Source organism: Echiichthys vipera (assembly GCF_963691815.1).
Source record: "Echiichthys vipera genome assembly, chromosome: 7".
Taxonomy (NCBI): Eukaryota; Metazoa; Chordata; class Actinopteri; order Perciformes; family Trachinidae; genus Echiichthys; species Echiichthys vipera.
The window spans coordinates 10611356-10628008 of record NC_139832.1 but is presented as its reverse complement, the minus strand read 5'-3'; the positions used below and the strand labels follow the sequence as shown (position 1 = coordinate 10628008).

The 16653-nt window shown below is 42.5% G+C and overlaps 1 protein-coding gene across 1 annotated transcript in view; it reads right to left on the bottom strand.

The window, feature by feature from the left end:
• kcp (kielin cysteine rich BMP regulator) overlaps positions 1 to 13509 on the bottom strand; it is a 29769-nt gene extending 16260 nt beyond the window's left edge. The window contains exons 1-18 of the mRNA XM_083916917.1: positions 13000 to 13509; positions 11614 to 12149; positions 11213 to 11285; positions 10245 to 10549; positions 9995 to 10163; positions 4063 to 4133; positions 3844 to 3937; positions 2747 to 2829; positions 2568 to 2661; positions 2412 to 2491; positions 2243 to 2328; positions 2019 to 2109; positions 1631 to 1730; positions 1439 to 1524; positions 749 to 842; positions 519 to 668; positions 253 to 359; positions 35 to 128 (exon numbers count right to left, since the gene is read on the bottom strand). Coding sequence (XP_083773043.1) covers positions 35 to 128; positions 253 to 359; positions 519 to 668; positions 749 to 842; positions 1439 to 1524; positions 1631 to 1730; positions 2019 to 2109; positions 2243 to 2328; positions 2412 to 2491; positions 2568 to 2661; positions 2747 to 2829; positions 3844 to 3937; positions 4063 to 4133; positions 9995 to 10163; positions 10245 to 10549; positions 11213 to 11285; positions 11614 to 12149; positions 13000 to 13102 — 2416 coding nt within the window. The 5' untranslated portion in view covers positions 13103 to 13509. The remainder of the gene's footprint in view (positions 1 to 34; positions 129 to 252; positions 360 to 518; positions 669 to 748; positions 843 to 1438; positions 1525 to 1630; positions 1731 to 2018; positions 2110 to 2242; positions 2329 to 2411; positions 2492 to 2567; positions 2662 to 2746; positions 2830 to 3843; positions 3938 to 4062; positions 4134 to 9994; positions 10164 to 10244; positions 10550 to 11212; positions 11286 to 11613; positions 12150 to 12999) is intronic.
• Between the last annotated feature and the right edge of the window lie 3144 nt (positions 13510 to 16653).

Below are 16653 nucleotides of genomic sequence, written 5' to 3'. Positions count from 1 at the left end.
ATTCATGACCATATCTCTTTCTGAGCTTGAATACCTGGACATTTAGGGCAGCACTCTCCAGATGGTGTGTGTGAGTTGGAACAGTTGAGTGGAGGACAAGGTCTTCTCTCACACTCCACGCTGCCATGCTGAGGAGACGAGATGGCTGTATCAGCAAGTTTAAAGGTGAACAGCACTGTGTGTGTGTGTGTGTGTGTGTGTGTGTGTGTGCGTGCGTGAGAGAGAGAGAGAGAGAGAGAGAGAGAGACTCACCTGACATGTGCAGATGTGGCAGTGGTGGTCAGGGGTTGTAAACCTCTGGCCGTTGCTATAGATACGATGGTTATAGGTGCAGCTATCACACACTGCACAGCATGAGCCTAGGGAAGGAGGGAAAGAGACAGTGTACTGAGGCTAAACAGTCACCTGCATATAAACAGAGCTCAGACACACACACACACACACACACACACACACACACACACACACACACACACACACACACACACACACACACACACACACACACACACTCTTACCAGTAATCTTAGTGGGATGCAGGCACTCGGTGGGGGGGCACTGTGTGTGTGTACACACAGTCTCTCCATTCACACAGCTACAGCTGGAGCAGGGACCCTCAGGGTGCCAGTTGGAGCCCTCTTCATATTCCACTCCCTCCAACACACATGCTGCAATAAGAAAAAAGGAGTTGTCATATATTCATTGATGAGATTCACCTGTATGTGTGTGTTTGTGAGTGCACTATTACCTTTGCAGACTGGACAGCAGAGATGTGGGTCTATAATGGGGTTGGAGCACTGGACAGGAGGGCACTTCTCTTCATGGCAAATGACATTTCCACCCTACAATAATAAACTTTATTCATTTAGCACTTTTCAAAAACAAGTTAAAAAATTGCTTTACATAAAAATCAGAAAATATACAGTACAATTACACGTTAGAATACGTTCAGTGCAACCAAGAAATATAAAGTCTAAAAATTAAAAACTCCAGTTAAAGTGATTTTTATAAAAAAAAATGTTTTAAAAAGAAGGGGCACAGAGGTCAGGTCTGATTTCCATGGGGAGGTTTTTCCACAATTGTGGATCCCTTATGACAAATGCCATACTACCCACTGTCTCAAGCCTTGCCCTGGGGGCTAAAAGCCACAGCTGACAGGTGTGTAAGGGTTGATATAACATCTATAATGTATGAAAACACTGTTTCAGTTTATAAAAGCATCACAAACCATAACAGCTATTATGTGCCCATCAGATGCTGTGAAAAGTACATAACCATACTGTTTTCTAACATCAAAAAGAAATTGAAAAACTGAGATTTGAGACAAAGGTAGAAACATCGCTGTCTTAGTGAATGAAGCCTAATACACACTTGCTCATTAAACTGAATACATTTCAAAAGTTTCACCACTTTCTTCCTGTACACCGCCCAGACTTGCCTTACACCTGCACTGCAGGCAGGGTCCACTTCCAGCAGGGATGAACACTTTACCATCAGCATACACCCTCCTGTCATACTCACATTCTGTTGGAACGAACACAAACTCTGATTATGTTTGCAGTAAAATCAGAATGGGAAGCGGCGTGAAATAGATATGAGAAACTTGACAAAGACATGAGGAAATTCTGACCATCGCATGTGGGACAACACTCTCCTTTGCGCTTAGCCGGATGACTGCAGTGTAGTGTGGGGCATGATGAATCCATACGCTCACAAGACACTTCACCTGCCTAACAGTTAGACACAAGAAGGGATTAAATGTGTCACATTTTAACATGCAGATACAAAGCTCAAACCTACTGTATGACCTAATGCTAGACTGAGCTGCCTCAATGTGTTGGCTGATATTGCAGATACATAAGCTTAGTTTTCCCACTTGATTCTTTTTGCGGATATAATCACATTTACTTCTGGAAGTGCAATAGGCAGGTTTTCTTTCACAAAACCTTGCCAACGCATCACAAGTCCACAGTCATATGAACATAAAAAACCCCAAAACTTCACCAGATTGAACTCACAGAGCAGCGGCAGTGGAGGCAGGGGTCTCCCCTGGTCGGGAACTTCTGTCCATCCACATACACTTTGGACTCATATTCACACTGCTCACACCTATAGGTCACATTGACACACACTATAAACGTTTAAAACTGTTGGAAATGTTTCAGGTGTCTTGAAAGTAAGAGATGAATCAGGTGGATTGAGGATTTAAAGTGATGTGGATGAGGTTAGCTAGGTTGGTCACCGTGGGCAACAGTCTCCAGCACGATGCACAGGGTTTCGACAAGACAAAGCGGGACAGGGAAGGGGTGAACAAGCCACATTTCCATTCTGGAGGAGAAAAATATACTTAAGATAAACTTAATTTATACACAACAATTTTAATTTAACGATGAATATGATGAATGACTTACCACACATGTGCACTCTTGACAACGGTCTCCAGTCGGAATCACAGCTCCGTTAGGGAAGTCATGACCGTTCATACCACAGCCTACAAGACACACACAAACACACACTATGTTCCCGCAGTTCACAGAACCCACACGCAGTGAATTGAAGAAACTCACCTTGACAAACTGGACAGCAGGTATTGGGTGGAGGAGCGGCTGGGTTTTTACATGGGGTGTTACACTGCTCCCTCTCACAGCGAACTTCACCCTCCTGGTGAGAGGAGAGAATGATATCAGCACAGATGTAAGTGATAGAAAAGATGGAAGGTTGAATTGTCAGTCAGTATTGGACCCACCAAACAGTAGCAGACATCACAGGGATTCTCTATCCGCCTCCACTTGGCTCTGTGATCATACTGGACACCGAAATGGATACAGCCTGCGAATACAGCCTTACATCAGATTGCTTCACTGTTATGGTGTTACTGGCAGTGACGTGTTTAAATGTTAATTCAACAACAGAACACATAGGAAAGAAAATGTCTCTTTCTGCAGAACAAAACTTTCAAGCTTTTTCATGAAAATCTTTGAAAAATTTTATCTGTCAGCTGGGACAAAAGGACTAATACAACCCCTCAACTCTGGAGGCACACTTGCACCCCCTGCTGTCTGAGAGAGATTTTTCTGAAATGTCAGAATTTTACATATTGTATTAATAAAGGGAAGTATGGGTTGCCATACCTCTTGGCTAGTTTCCTACTGACGAAAAACCAAAAAGAAATGACAGTTACCAAATATATGTGTTTTTCTTCGCTCAGCCAATTTAATAGTTGCCTAATGATTTGTTAAGATCTTGTTGTCCCATTTTTGTTAGTCTTTTCTTAAAGCCTTTGTGAGACAGATACTTTTGGATGTATTCCAGAAGGTTTATTTATCAATATCCAAAACTGACTAAGACTCAACATTAATGTTGGTTGTATGTTGCTGTAAGATAATAAATATGATTATTTTGCTGGATAAAATAATCACTTTAAAAGTACAATCAGGTAAAATTTGGATCTAAATACCCTAAAAACAAATACATTGCAAAGCCAAATTCTGTTGGAAATAATAATCGTTACAACACAACGTGAAACGGGAAAAGATTTGCTCCAGTGAAGACTGGGACCATATACAAATATAGATACGCTCTACCTTTCATATGTAAATTTAAGTCTACAAATGTGCTGGTACTGTCAACCGAATTATCTGAATTATTCAAAGGATTGTAGTAATTGTATTAATTTTCTTTTAGCTTTGTTTCTTTTAATTGTTGTTATTATATTGTCTTTATTTATTATTTAATAGTTTTTTTTTTTTATTTAAGGTTTTTTTGCCCTTTAATCGGGGGTGATGGACATGAAAGCAACGAGAGAAGACAGGGGATGACACTTTTATTTTGCTGTGTCCTTACCTCTGCATTGCTGGCAGCAGTCTCCAGGCACAGTCTCCTTGTGTGTGCAGTCCAGTGAAGGGCAGGGTTGGGGAACACATTCCCTGTTACCCCCCTGTTGGCAATGAAGGAACACAAAGGTGAGAAAAAATGACAGGGGTTATCATTTCAAGTCCAGAGCAATTGTTCAGGCTTGATAAATATGTTTGTGTCAGTGTATGTCAAAATGAAAATACCCACCTTGCATGTACATGTCTGACAGCCATCTATGCTGTAGGACACATTATGAACTATACCATCCAGCTCACACCCTGAAGATGAGACAGACTTTTAATTACATATACAGTACATGATTCCAAGTGATAGAGTTTGATAGAGTGTGTGAGTATATATAGATAATTTCAGGAAGAAAAAAGAGGGATATGGAAATAAGTCTGAGCTTTACAGGTGGTCCCTTTTTGTTTATCATCGCAGATTTACTTCACCTTTTCTCTACTCTGGGTCACTGGGCCCATCTGGCTCTACTCTTTCTCCAGTGATGACAGAACAGCATGGTTCTGATGTGCTGCACATGTGCTCGCTCTCATACATACTACTTTTTATGAGTCATAACTATAACCGCAAGTGCCTACAGCCTTCTAACCGTTAAAGACTACCAGCGGCAAGTCAATTAACACTGGAAGAGATTTATTGTGGGGGGAAAAAGATCAGATCATGGCCCTAACTTCCCTCATTCTGTGGCTGTTAAAGTTATTTTGATGAAAAAGAACGTTGTTTACAGTAAAGCACATGGCAAACACAGAGGAGCAATGTTGCTCAATTTCTTTTCAGGGAGCTCGTCGCATATTATTTTCGCTTAGCTTGGACATTTCAGCAGATAATTATTTTAATGACAACTCTCCAAAGGACAGAGACAATGTGTTTGTGTGTGAGAGAGGGCAATAATCACAGAGTCTGAGAGAGGCTAGTGAGGCTGCCTACTGTGCCAGCAGCCAACAGGCATTTCCTCTAGCAAGCCAAGCATGCATAAGATCAAAGTGTGTGTGTGTGTGGGAGTGTGAGTCTGCGAGTGTGTATCAACTGGGTGCCATTGGAGTCTTTTGGCCTACATGCAGAAACAATTAAGGGGAAGATGGATGAAAAGGCGAAGTCAATGACAGAGAGAATAGTCAAGGGGAGTGAGAGAGGGGACAGTGAGCTGTTTGGGCACATGTATATTAGATTGATGGCAAAATGTGCACAATAAGCAGGACAGAACAAAGTTTACATAACTCTGTGGGAGGGGAGTAAAGGGGAGGGAAAGAGACAAAGAGAGACAGAGAATCCTTAATGAGGCCAGTCCAACATCAACAAAAGTCCCACATGTTCGTTTCACTCCATTATGACAGGCGATTGTAGTTAACTTAAATGCATGACCAGGAAGTTGATCACAACCAAATTACCATCCAGCGACAAAGTACTCTTACAGTACGCTTTGGCAAATGTTTGTAATACAAAGAAAATATATCAGCATAAACATGTAAATTTTGTTTGTGCTGCTCACAGCATTAAAAAATGCCTGATACTTCAGACCTGCAAACATGAGCAAAAAGAAAAAACAAAGGTGGAACTCTCTCCATGGATAGATAACACTAGAGTTAAGTAAGGAATATTACTGTCTTACTGAGTTAATGTCAGAATGTAAATGTGGTGGCACAGATGGATAATCTTGGAGTATGGTAAAATATTTCAAAGCATATTTTACTTTTTTAACAATGGTAATGATGTCTCTTTCCTATTTCATTTCAGTCCTTTCAACAGTCCTCCTCATTATGAAGTGCTTTCCGCTTCTCCGAGAGACAGAGACGACGTAGGTACAGACAGATGCTCCACTGTGAAAAGTAATTTATTCCTCCATTTTTCTGGGAAAGGTTCTAGTGTTTACCAGCCATGACATATTACATGGTTTCCAGTTGCTGGATCCCGCCACTCTGTGAAGCAGGAACCACAATTGTGCATATGGCAGACAGCCTCAGGGTACGCATGGCAACGGGCCTGATGGCAGAGGTTAGGGCAGCTGATAGGCGCAGAGCCGAGGGGACAGCCGCTGAACCAGTGGAGCTTGAAACAAAACCTACAGGCAGTGTTGCAAGGGAAACAGGATCACAACATTGGTTGGAATACTAAAAAAACATTTAACTTACAATTGATGATATGAATACTGTCTCGTAAAGCCAGTTGATACATCACAAGTTCTGTTTTCCCCATTAGATTTTCATTTTAAAAACCTCCTCTGAGATTTGCCTAAGCTTGGTGTTTAAATGCTAAAGCTTTGGGGGAAGATTTAGATGATTATATGATCAACTGCAAACTCACTGTTGTAGATGTAAAATAAAACATGGATCTGCAACGACATGGCCTTTTTTTCACGTATTGAGAAAATGATATTAATGGATATAAACTGAAAATTGACCATTGACAGAGTAGTAAATGGTGTATTTGTCCAATTGGGTGTAGGAGCTCATGTTCATGTCTAGGATAAGGAAGACACTTAACATTAATCAATTGTGACATCTACTTCAAATGATGCCTCACTCCAAAGCAAATACCCACTGAGGTCTGTCATACCACGATGAGCATCAAACAACAAATTGTGGGCTGGCTTTGAGAGACTACTGTCATTATCCTCTTGTAATGCTGATACCTGTGATCTGGTGTAATTGGAAGCCATATGTTGCTCCTATTTTGAGAAGCTGCCATAACAGTATCATCACTTTCTGCCATAATTTGTCCCGTCCTTTCCTGCTCTAGCTGACCATTCAGAGCACTGCTTTTGTCCGGATTAAAAGTCATCCAGTCCTGCCTGGCCCAGTGCCGAGGCAGGGAGGTGATTGGAGGGCAGGTACGAGTGATGCGGTTTAAAGCTTGGTCACTGGATGACATCAACTGTTGCTGCGTGTGGAAGTAGATCCGCAGGTAGTGCGGCCCATTGAAGAACCAGTTGCAGTTGTCCTTATCGTAACCATCCGTTCGGAAGCCAAATGCGTCAAACCTGCTGCGATCCAAACCAAATGGATCAAACCCATAGACACTGTAGCCTTTATCACTGAAAAGCTCGGACATTGTCTTGTTTTTGTCTGACTCATTATCACTCTCATTTGTCTCATCTGTCTCTTCATGCTCTTTCTTCTTTTCATTCTCAAACACCCCATCCTTACACATGCCAAATTGTGTGACATTAGAACGGTTGAATCCATAGCGGTTGAACCCGGACACGTCATATCCATTCCTATCAAAGAAGTCTCGATTAAAGCCATCTTTGCCATAGCCCCACCTGTCCCAACCACTCCGGTCATAACCATTATGATCATATCCATGTTGGTTGAAACCATTGCTGTCACTGTCCCTAAAGACAAAACTATTGTGGTGTGAGTTGTGCTTTTTATAGCTGTGTTTCTTATATTTCAGACTTCTTTGTCCGAATGTTTTTAATGATGTCATATTACAAGGCGCACCAATGGTTATAGGCACATAAACGATACACATCTGCAGCTGGGAAGAAATCACATCATCAGGGGTAACATCAAAAGGCTTCATTTTGGCATGTCTCTGTCTGGCAGGGTAAAGGATGTCGCTCTGAGCAATATCTTCTCTAGAAGTTTGTATTTTTGATCCATGCTGATGTTTATCTTGCCACTGTGCCCATAGCTTGTCCAAGAACGCCATGTGTGACAGATATAATGGGTCATAAGCAGCCAGAGGTGAAGCCATATGACCCCCCACCCAAAGTCTAAAGATGCCAGAAAAGGTCTGCAGAGACTGGGAGAACACTTGGAAATCTGCCTGGTTTACAGTCCTCTGCAGGGTCACTGCATCTGGCAGCCACACCTAAAGGGATCAATGGAAATCAGTCAGGCAAACCTGGTACCATTAATGCAGTTTAAAGTACTGCAATGTACAGTATAGAGAGTACACGGAGGCGGGCCGTCAAATGAATAAAAGCAGTTTGACAAACCGAGGAGTTGAAACTCCGTCTAAGACAAGGGGACCAGTGGAAACGGGAAGTCAAGCCTTGGAAAGGGTGATGTGGGACGCAGCCGAAGCCGTGCTCACCATCTCCTCCAAACAATCCAGCCTGCCACGCAGCTGAGAACTTCATGGAGCCAGAGTCCACAGTCCACTCAAAATATGGAAGTGCCAGTTTGCATGATGACACTGACTGCAGCTCACTCTCTACTAATCGCAGGAAGTAGCGGTGCCAGGGAAGGAAGAAGGCGTGATCACTAGCCAGAGGGGAGAACTCAGCTCTAAGTAGTGCAAAGCTCTTCCACACAGCTAAATACACACACACACACACACACACACACACACACACACACACACACACACACACACACACACACACACACACACACACACACACAAATAAGCCATGACACAAAGGTATACTTATGATTGTAAAAAGGTAAGGAACAAAAACATTTGGATTTAAAATCTTACCTGGCCTGGCATAGACTTTCCTGATAGCCCGTTGGTACAACCTCCTTTCTCTCAGTGTGAGGTCTCTGATCTCTTTACGCTGGGTCAGGTGTGTGCACACACAGTTAACTCTGCCACTTTGTGTGCATGTGCACTCTTCACAGCCTTGCCTGAACCATTCCCCATATCTCCAAAGCTTTTGCTGAAAGAAGCAACCACAACCTCCACCACATCTCACGTCAGAACACTTCACTCCGGGAGAGAAGCTAATTACTTGTGCCTCTTGTGCTTGGTCCTTTACCAAAGACTGGCACTCTGTTAAAGTGATGTAATCACAGGTATATGTGAAATCCGTGTCCTTGCGGCAGTCTTCACTTTTAAGGTTTCCTTTAAGATCTACATTGCCGTTCCACACTTCTTCCTCCAAATTATCTTGGTCGTATCGCCAGAGAGTCCTGTTCAGAGAGGAGATGTTGTATCCATGTTGAGTATAATTCTGGTGGCCAGTGAGAAGACCCTGCCTTGGTTTGCGGAGGCAGCAAGCACCCAACATGCACCGGTCCCTACAGGCATTAAAGGAAGGGAAGTTGTTGCTGCTGTTTCCAGTGCAGTAGAGGAAGTCCTCACAGAGGCCAGAGGTAGGATTAAAGGCCCAGCGGTGTTGAAATGGCCGCATCCCTTCACAGTTGTTCTCTGGTTTGGGTACCCAACATGCCTAGAAGTGGGGAGGGGGGACACAGGGCCTCTTACCCAGCATTAAACCCCACTGCAATGCCCATAGCCAGAAAGACAAAGGACGTAAAGCAGAGCACTGCTATTGGGCTCACCCAATGCAGCAGGCCAAGAAATATTCTACAGCTAAACCATACATAACAGACAATCACAAGAGAGCTCTAAAAACTACATTAGTTACATTCACAGAATAATGACATTATGAGAAACACAGTCCTTCACTTTTTTTGCCGTGTTAGATGAGAAGGTTGATACCACTCTCACATCTGTCTATTAATTATGAAGCCACAGCAAGGAGACGTTATACTTATCCAAGACTGACGTCCAAACATTTAAAAAAGTGTGTTAAAAAAATGCCTACCTCACAACCGTGGTGTCAAATGTAGCAAAGTACAGAGTACAAACACAATGACTGAAAATAAAATTCTAAAACTTTAATAATCTATAAGACAACTACAGGGGCACTCTACACAACACTGAACAGAAGGGGGATTGTGACCCACCTCAAGCATTTCAAAAGTTCTGGACACCTGCCGGATAACCAAACACAGCCTAAAATAAGCAAATCTTTAATGCTATAACAGTGACACACGTACGAAAGGGTAAGCACTTAGATGTAGCATGGCATAACACTTTTTGCATCTACTCTACTCCACTAATCCTAGCACAAAAATACCTTTCTCAGCTGTCTCTGACACACTGGTCCCTTGGTGTTGGGGGGACAGGAGCAGTGAAACCCAGTGGGGTCAGAGGTCAAGACGAAGCACAGGCCTCCATTTTGACAAGGGTTAGACACACAAGGGTCTGGAAGAGGGATGGTCATCTGCAAACTAGCTACTTAACACCAGTTGAATGTGTGTTAGTGTGAAGTGTTTGAAAATTAGAGGTAGATTTCTGTATATGTGTGACAAAGAGTGAGAGAGTGAGCAAATGAGGGAGGGAATGAGGGAGAGGAAGAAAACTGTCAGAAGAGTCATTTTACCTAAGATGTTGGCTTGACATGTGACCTTTCCAGAAGTGCACGTACACACAGTGTTGAGGTCAGTCTGCCAACGCTGGCCATCCTCCACTTCACGCCCCTCCCACACACATCGCTGCCTCACACACTCACATCCCTCCAGGTACTCTACCCGGGACTGTAAGTCTGAATTCTGGGGAATATAAAACGCCATGTCATGTCACTTTATATCAGTTGATATTCTTGTTTTTATCCAGTCATATAATATATATACCTGAGTTTTGACCATGTCCAGCATACGAGCCAGCTCCTCCAGCCTCTTCTCCAGCTCCTGCAGCCTGTCATCTTTCTGTGCCTGAGAAACAGACTTCACCCCTCGAGGAGATCCCGGGGGCCCAAGAACCACACCTCTCTGCAGCTGGTCGCTCTGGACGTCCTCGGGATAATGGTTGGTTTGGTCTATTGGTCTGCGGCTTGTTTGAGGTTTACTGGGGGATGCATCATGCTGGACAGTTTGACGGCTGTCAGTCCGAGAATCTGAGCTGTGGGCGTCGGCATTCTGAGATGCAGGCAGAGAATCTGGAAAAAAGAAAGAAGAAAGTGGCAGTTGGTGGGAGAATCCTAAATATTTCTTGAATGCATAAAAACTTCCAGTAAAATGGTTGTCAAAATGAAGACCCACACTGGAATAATAAACAATCTGCTTGGGGGACTTTCTGCCTGAGGGCCGAAAGATATGATCTAATGCACATAAACCACGGAGGTCCCCCTGCTGAGTTTTAGCTCACTGTTAAGGATTCTAGACACAGTTGCAAAATAAAGTTTAAGCAGTTATTTTATAGTATATATAACTATGACAGGAGAACTCTTCACAATGTCCCAGTACAAGAGTACTCAAAATATAATAAATTATTGGGGTCAGTAATAAAGAGAAGGAATGGAGCAAAAGAAACAAGAAGGAAATGACGCTGCAGCCTCTGACAGTATGTCAGGTCTGCTTTTCAGATACAAAATGATATGGATGCACATGTATGAACACATTGGGTGTGTGCATGCAGGTAAGCATACATATGGTATCCAGAGAAAAAGAAAATTGATCACAGCTCTCCAGTGAATGAAGTGTGTTGGTATTTTTACCAATCTCCTTACATTTATCCTCAAAAATATTATTTCCTTTTACTTGACCCTCCCAACAAAGACAATAATTTATACTCCATTTTATTAAAGATAATATTTCTTTACCTGTAACATTGTCGCAGAGCCACGGCCTCCTTACATATGCTTTCATTGAAATCTCAGCCATCTTCAAATATCCCTGCATACATAAGGAAACAGTATAAGGAAACAGCTATTTTTTTACAGTATATAATGCACACTGAATGGAGGCAGAAAATATGGAATATAACTGTAAGTTATGTAGAAGAATTGAATACATTTCTGATATGCAGTACTGTAGTTCCAGACTTCACTGTTATTTTGCTTTGTTTTTAATGTTCCATCTTTTTTGTGACAATGTACGACTGCAAGTGACCTCATATATACGTCCTGAAGGAGTACTGTAAATAGTGAGTAAATCAATAAAGGGGGTGTCTCATGTTTTCAGTATGCACGGGTAAGAAATATTTAATATATAAGAAACTCACATTAAATTTGCTCTCTTTCTTCCCTGGTGTGCTGGCAAGAGCGACAACAGCATCTTGAGGCAATTCCAGGTTTATTCTCTCTTCTGTTTTTATCGGTAGAACCACAGCTTCTTGACAGTCTACGAAAAATACCAGCCTATCAGCCTCCAGGCTCACAGCCAACTGTACCCACTCCTCCCTGGAGAAGGGGTTTCTCCCGGGGAAGTGAAAGCTGGCAAGGCCCTGAGATCCATCTCCAGACTGGTAGTCCAAACGCAAAGTGTTATCGAGGGTGGAGGAGATGATTTGGAGAACGGGTGAGGACGCAGAAGAGAGAGAAAAAAGAGTGGCGCTGGAGCCCGATGTCTGATGCCCCACCAAATGCACACCCATGCTACCCTGAAGGTTGGAGTACAAGATGTGATAATAATCCCGAGGAAGAGTCAGGTACGGTGCTCTGGGACGTATTTTGTATATCACACTGCTGGGACTCTGCTGCAGTTTGGCCACACCACTTATGTGGTTTGACATATTTAGAGCTGCCAGAATGTCGATCACTAGGAAAGAGATGAAACAGATCTGTGACAAACATGCACACACACCCACATAGAGCATACAGATACAGCATGAGGCCTTGCACAGTTTTATGGAGCATGTTCACTGAGGTTTCTGGGTTGTGATGAGTGTGAGAGTGTGTGAGAGGGTACAGGAATGAAGTCATTCATCAGCTGCTCACAGATGGCTGCCTAACTGACCTCAAACACAACACCAACAGACCAGCATGGTAGCCTACAGTCAGTCTGATGTGTCTGCTCCTCAAAAATGCAAAGGGACATCTGATGCGACTCTTTACAGCTGGAGATAGCTCTTTACTACTAAAAGCTTAAACTGAAAGTTACAACACAGTTTATTTTGGTTTGAGGTATAAATGTATAGTGTCCCCCAGTGGTGGAAAACAGGGACATGTTAACAAGATGAGTAAGTACGATTAATGCAGAATACTTGTATTTGAGCATTTCTATACTGTCCACTCAATTTAGTTTAATTCAATACATATAGCCTACAGTTATAATTACTTTCCTAATACATTTTTTTTAAAAACACGATCATCTTTTAAAATGTGATGCTCTCCACCACAGCAACAACCAACAATGTTGCTTGCAAATAAGAAACAAGTAATAATTCAGTTATATAATATATAATATTATGATCTGCGAAATAAGTACTACTTTAAACACTTTTGCTGGGAACTTTTTCCGAACTTCTTGTATTAGTATTGCTACTTTTACCAAAATAAAATATGTCTTGTTCACATATCACTCACACACACACACACACACACAAACACACAAACAGAAATGTAAACTGAACAGCCAGTTGCTAGTGAGCACACTTTTGTAAACTCACCATTGTCGTGATGTGAGCTGGAGTGCCCCTGCACAGACATCGCAAAGACACAGAGCAAATGCATCTTCAGCAGCATGAGCGTCCTCAGTTTGCCGCTCTCCATTCTCCAGGCGGGATACAAAGTGCAAAGGCTGGATCAAAAATCCAAACACTTTATACAAAAGGCATGCTATTCATCGTATTTTCAAACTGAATCTGTTGACATAGACCTAGGACAGTACGTTTCCTCTGCGAGCAGACCTTTCCAAAGAGCGCGCAGGGGAAACATGAAACATCTGGGTGCAGGCAGGGCGTCACTTCTTTGCAGTCGCACACTTAGATTATATTCTCCCTTGGGGCCATATCTAAAACACACTTTCGCCCCATGATTACAAAGGCGAAGAGTTTGATGATTATTACCATCCTTGCTCAAGATGCTTGTTATTTCTAATGAAAGAGAGAGAGAGAAAGACACGCATGCAGAAAAGTTCAGGTGTGCAGTGCGCGTGAGGTCACCGGCTCTCGTCTCTGTCTCGTTCACTTTCCAGTCCCAGAATGATAGTTGTGGGTGAAGTCTTTCTCTTCCTCTGTTTCCCCTGATTTTGTCAGGGGAAAAAAAAAATCAGAACATCTCCACCCAGCATTGCTCAGTGGTGTTGATTTCCAAAAGACCCCCGTTTTGGTAATCAGCTAAAACCTGGCCTGGAGACTGGAGTGGAGCCATGCTGAAACAGCCAAAAATGTATGTGTGTATGTGTGTGTGTGCGTGTGCGTGTGCGTGTGCGTGTGTGTGTGCGTGTGTGTACAGAGCAGACAGAAAGAAAGAGAGAGAGAGAAAGAGAGAGGGTGGGGGTAAACACAAGTAGTCATGTTTCACTGCTTTGGAAACGGTCCCAGTGTGCATCCCACTGCGCTCAATCCCCCACCTTTGTCTCCACAACTCTTGGCTTTTCCCTCATGTTGTTGTTCTTCTCTTCTCTGATGTGTTTATTATTTCAGAGCCTTTCTTTGAGTGCACCCTCATAAGCAAGAGCTCCTCTGACCATACACACTGCTGCACAGAAAGACAGACACATGTCCCCCTGTCTTGTTGAAGGGTTTGTGGTGTGATGATAAGACACCCAGGTGTTTCCTAATGCATGCAGCCGACTGGGGAGAAACCTCATCACCCCAGATTGTTTTCTATACAGATTCAGATTGTATCCATCGAAGGAGATCCAGGCTTAAAAGAAGACGCATATTCAAACCCATGATTTCAACTAAGATCTTCCCATCCTCTGTGCACATACCAAACTAAACCTTATCCGTCTCTCATGCCATTAAGTCTATAATAATCACAATTAAAGTTTCCCTGAAGGACTTGCTCTCTTTGCTTCAGTGGATTTTCAACATACACTCAATCCCTCCGGATGGCATGGTACTTCCAAGCTGATTGAAGGCAGCGATAAAGCAGTAAAAACCTGACGTATGCACTAATTCTTTTCTTAATGGATTTAGTTTTTAATGTAAAAAAAAAATTACGAAGAAGGTTATTTGCTGTACAATTTTCACAATTCAGAAATACCTCTTATAGGTACAGAAAGTTGCTCTCAAACTGACTTTGGAGTCAGTGCCTCTTGTGTGGCAGAAGTAGATAAGTGTTACACCCAGACTATGTTGGGTTTTGCATTAGAATTCATTCCTGTCTGTGCTAAATGTCATCTAATCCATTAAATAGTTTCTGAGATATTTCCGTCTGGACCAAAGTGGGGGCCTCAGCATATCTGCATACTGAGTTTATAGGGTTTTATAACTTAAATGCAACATTTATTGTTGTAGTGATTTTTTTCTATAGTGAGATGTCTTTCTTCAGTAGAATCAACAGTCTTCAACAAAAGTTCAGCTCAGTTTTTAATGGCTGCCACTTAGGGCAACATCACTACCAGGAAAAAGCAAAACACACATTCTAGTAAAACAGATGTTCAGATGATGTACGTAGGTGTCAAAGCCAACAATTATCTATGAACCATCCCCCAACATCTTTATAACCACATCTCTGCTGACATCAAGTGGTCATGTCCAATCACAGCAGTATATACAACACTCAACAAGTCTGTTCTTCTGTTAATCTATTCAGCTATTGTTTAACTTATTATGTCAACACAATAACATGAAAAAAAATTCAAGCAGAGATTGTCTCGACCACTTAATTCACTACTGTAAATATAATTGAAATTACATCTTTAAACCTAAAAATGCGCTCTGTCAGGGACACAGACGGCACAACCTTTCCCTGAGATAAACTTTACACTCCTGCTCCCCCTGTTTTTCTCTGACAATGGAAACCACTGACGAGCCTGCAGTAACCAAAACATTTCTTGTGGAGCCAGACGATCGCTTTCATCACAGGCGCCCCAAAGATATTTGTAGACCCACACCTTTAAGTGTGTGTGTGTGTGTGTGTGTGTGTGTGTGTGTATGTATATGTGTGGTGTGTGTGTGTGTGTGTGTGTGTGTGTGTGTGTGTGTGTGTGTGTGTGTGTGTGTGTGTGTGTGTGTGTGTGTGTGTGTGTGTGTGTGTGTGTGTGTGTGTGTGTGTGTGTGTGTGAAAAAGAAGGATGTGGGTTAATCTTCCGAAGGTGAACAGACGATGTTTGATAGCTAATCCCTTGTCAGGCCCCATTACATGTCACGTAGGTAATTGAACAAATCCAACAGTTGCAAGCTGTGGAGCCAAAGTACATACTTGTGCTCTTTCTAATCAATACAATATACTGATATACAGGCTACATGTAGGTACATTTAAAGTAAGATACAAGCTTCCAAGACCTAATTTACTGTATCAAATTACATTTCCTGTGATGCTTCTTACATACAGTAATGACAGTTTGAACTGGAGCTGACTGCACGATCTGACAATTCAACTTTGATTGCATGACAAACAAGTGGTCAATGTCTTTGTGCCAGACAAATCCTTTAAATTCACTTGTGACCCCGGTCTTTAACCTCCCTCTGATTGGCTCAGTCTTTGTCCCTGACCTGGTAAGCCCCGCCCTGGGTCTTGAGCCTCTGAGCTGACGTTGATCCCTGGATACACACCATAAGTTGCTGTCTGCTTTTTAATGTATGTGGGGGGGTCAGTGTGTTTGTTAGTGTGTTTGTGTATGTGTATGTGTGGCCGGTGATATCTATTGTTGTCTCTATTGTTTGGTCCTAAAAGCCTCAGTCCGCCTTTTTTCGAGTGGCATTTTTTGGGGCTTTTCAGGGCTTTAGGAATCAGAGATGCTGCTTCCATCTCAAGTCACAAGAATATGGAGACTGACAGACAAGCTGCAGAGGATTTGACTACAACAGGTCAGTCAGCTGAACAACATCGAAGGCAGGCTGTGTGTTCATATACATGATACCTCAGTTGAGTGTGTTTATTTACCTCACGTTTGCAGGAGAGTCGTTTGTTTCATTAGGATGTGACCCCAGAGCCTGCTAAGCCCCTTTACCCCTTCCATAACACTCATACACTTGCACAAATAAACACACCAGTGCACCCCGGGACTAACAAGAGCATGAAAGACATTTAATCACACACCTTAATTTACTTGAAAATTTTGTGGTTAAGAAATATGGACAAGTTTCCAAGCACACATCTGTACAGCAGATATACTGCTAGAAGAATTCATTGTTATTCCATTACTCTTC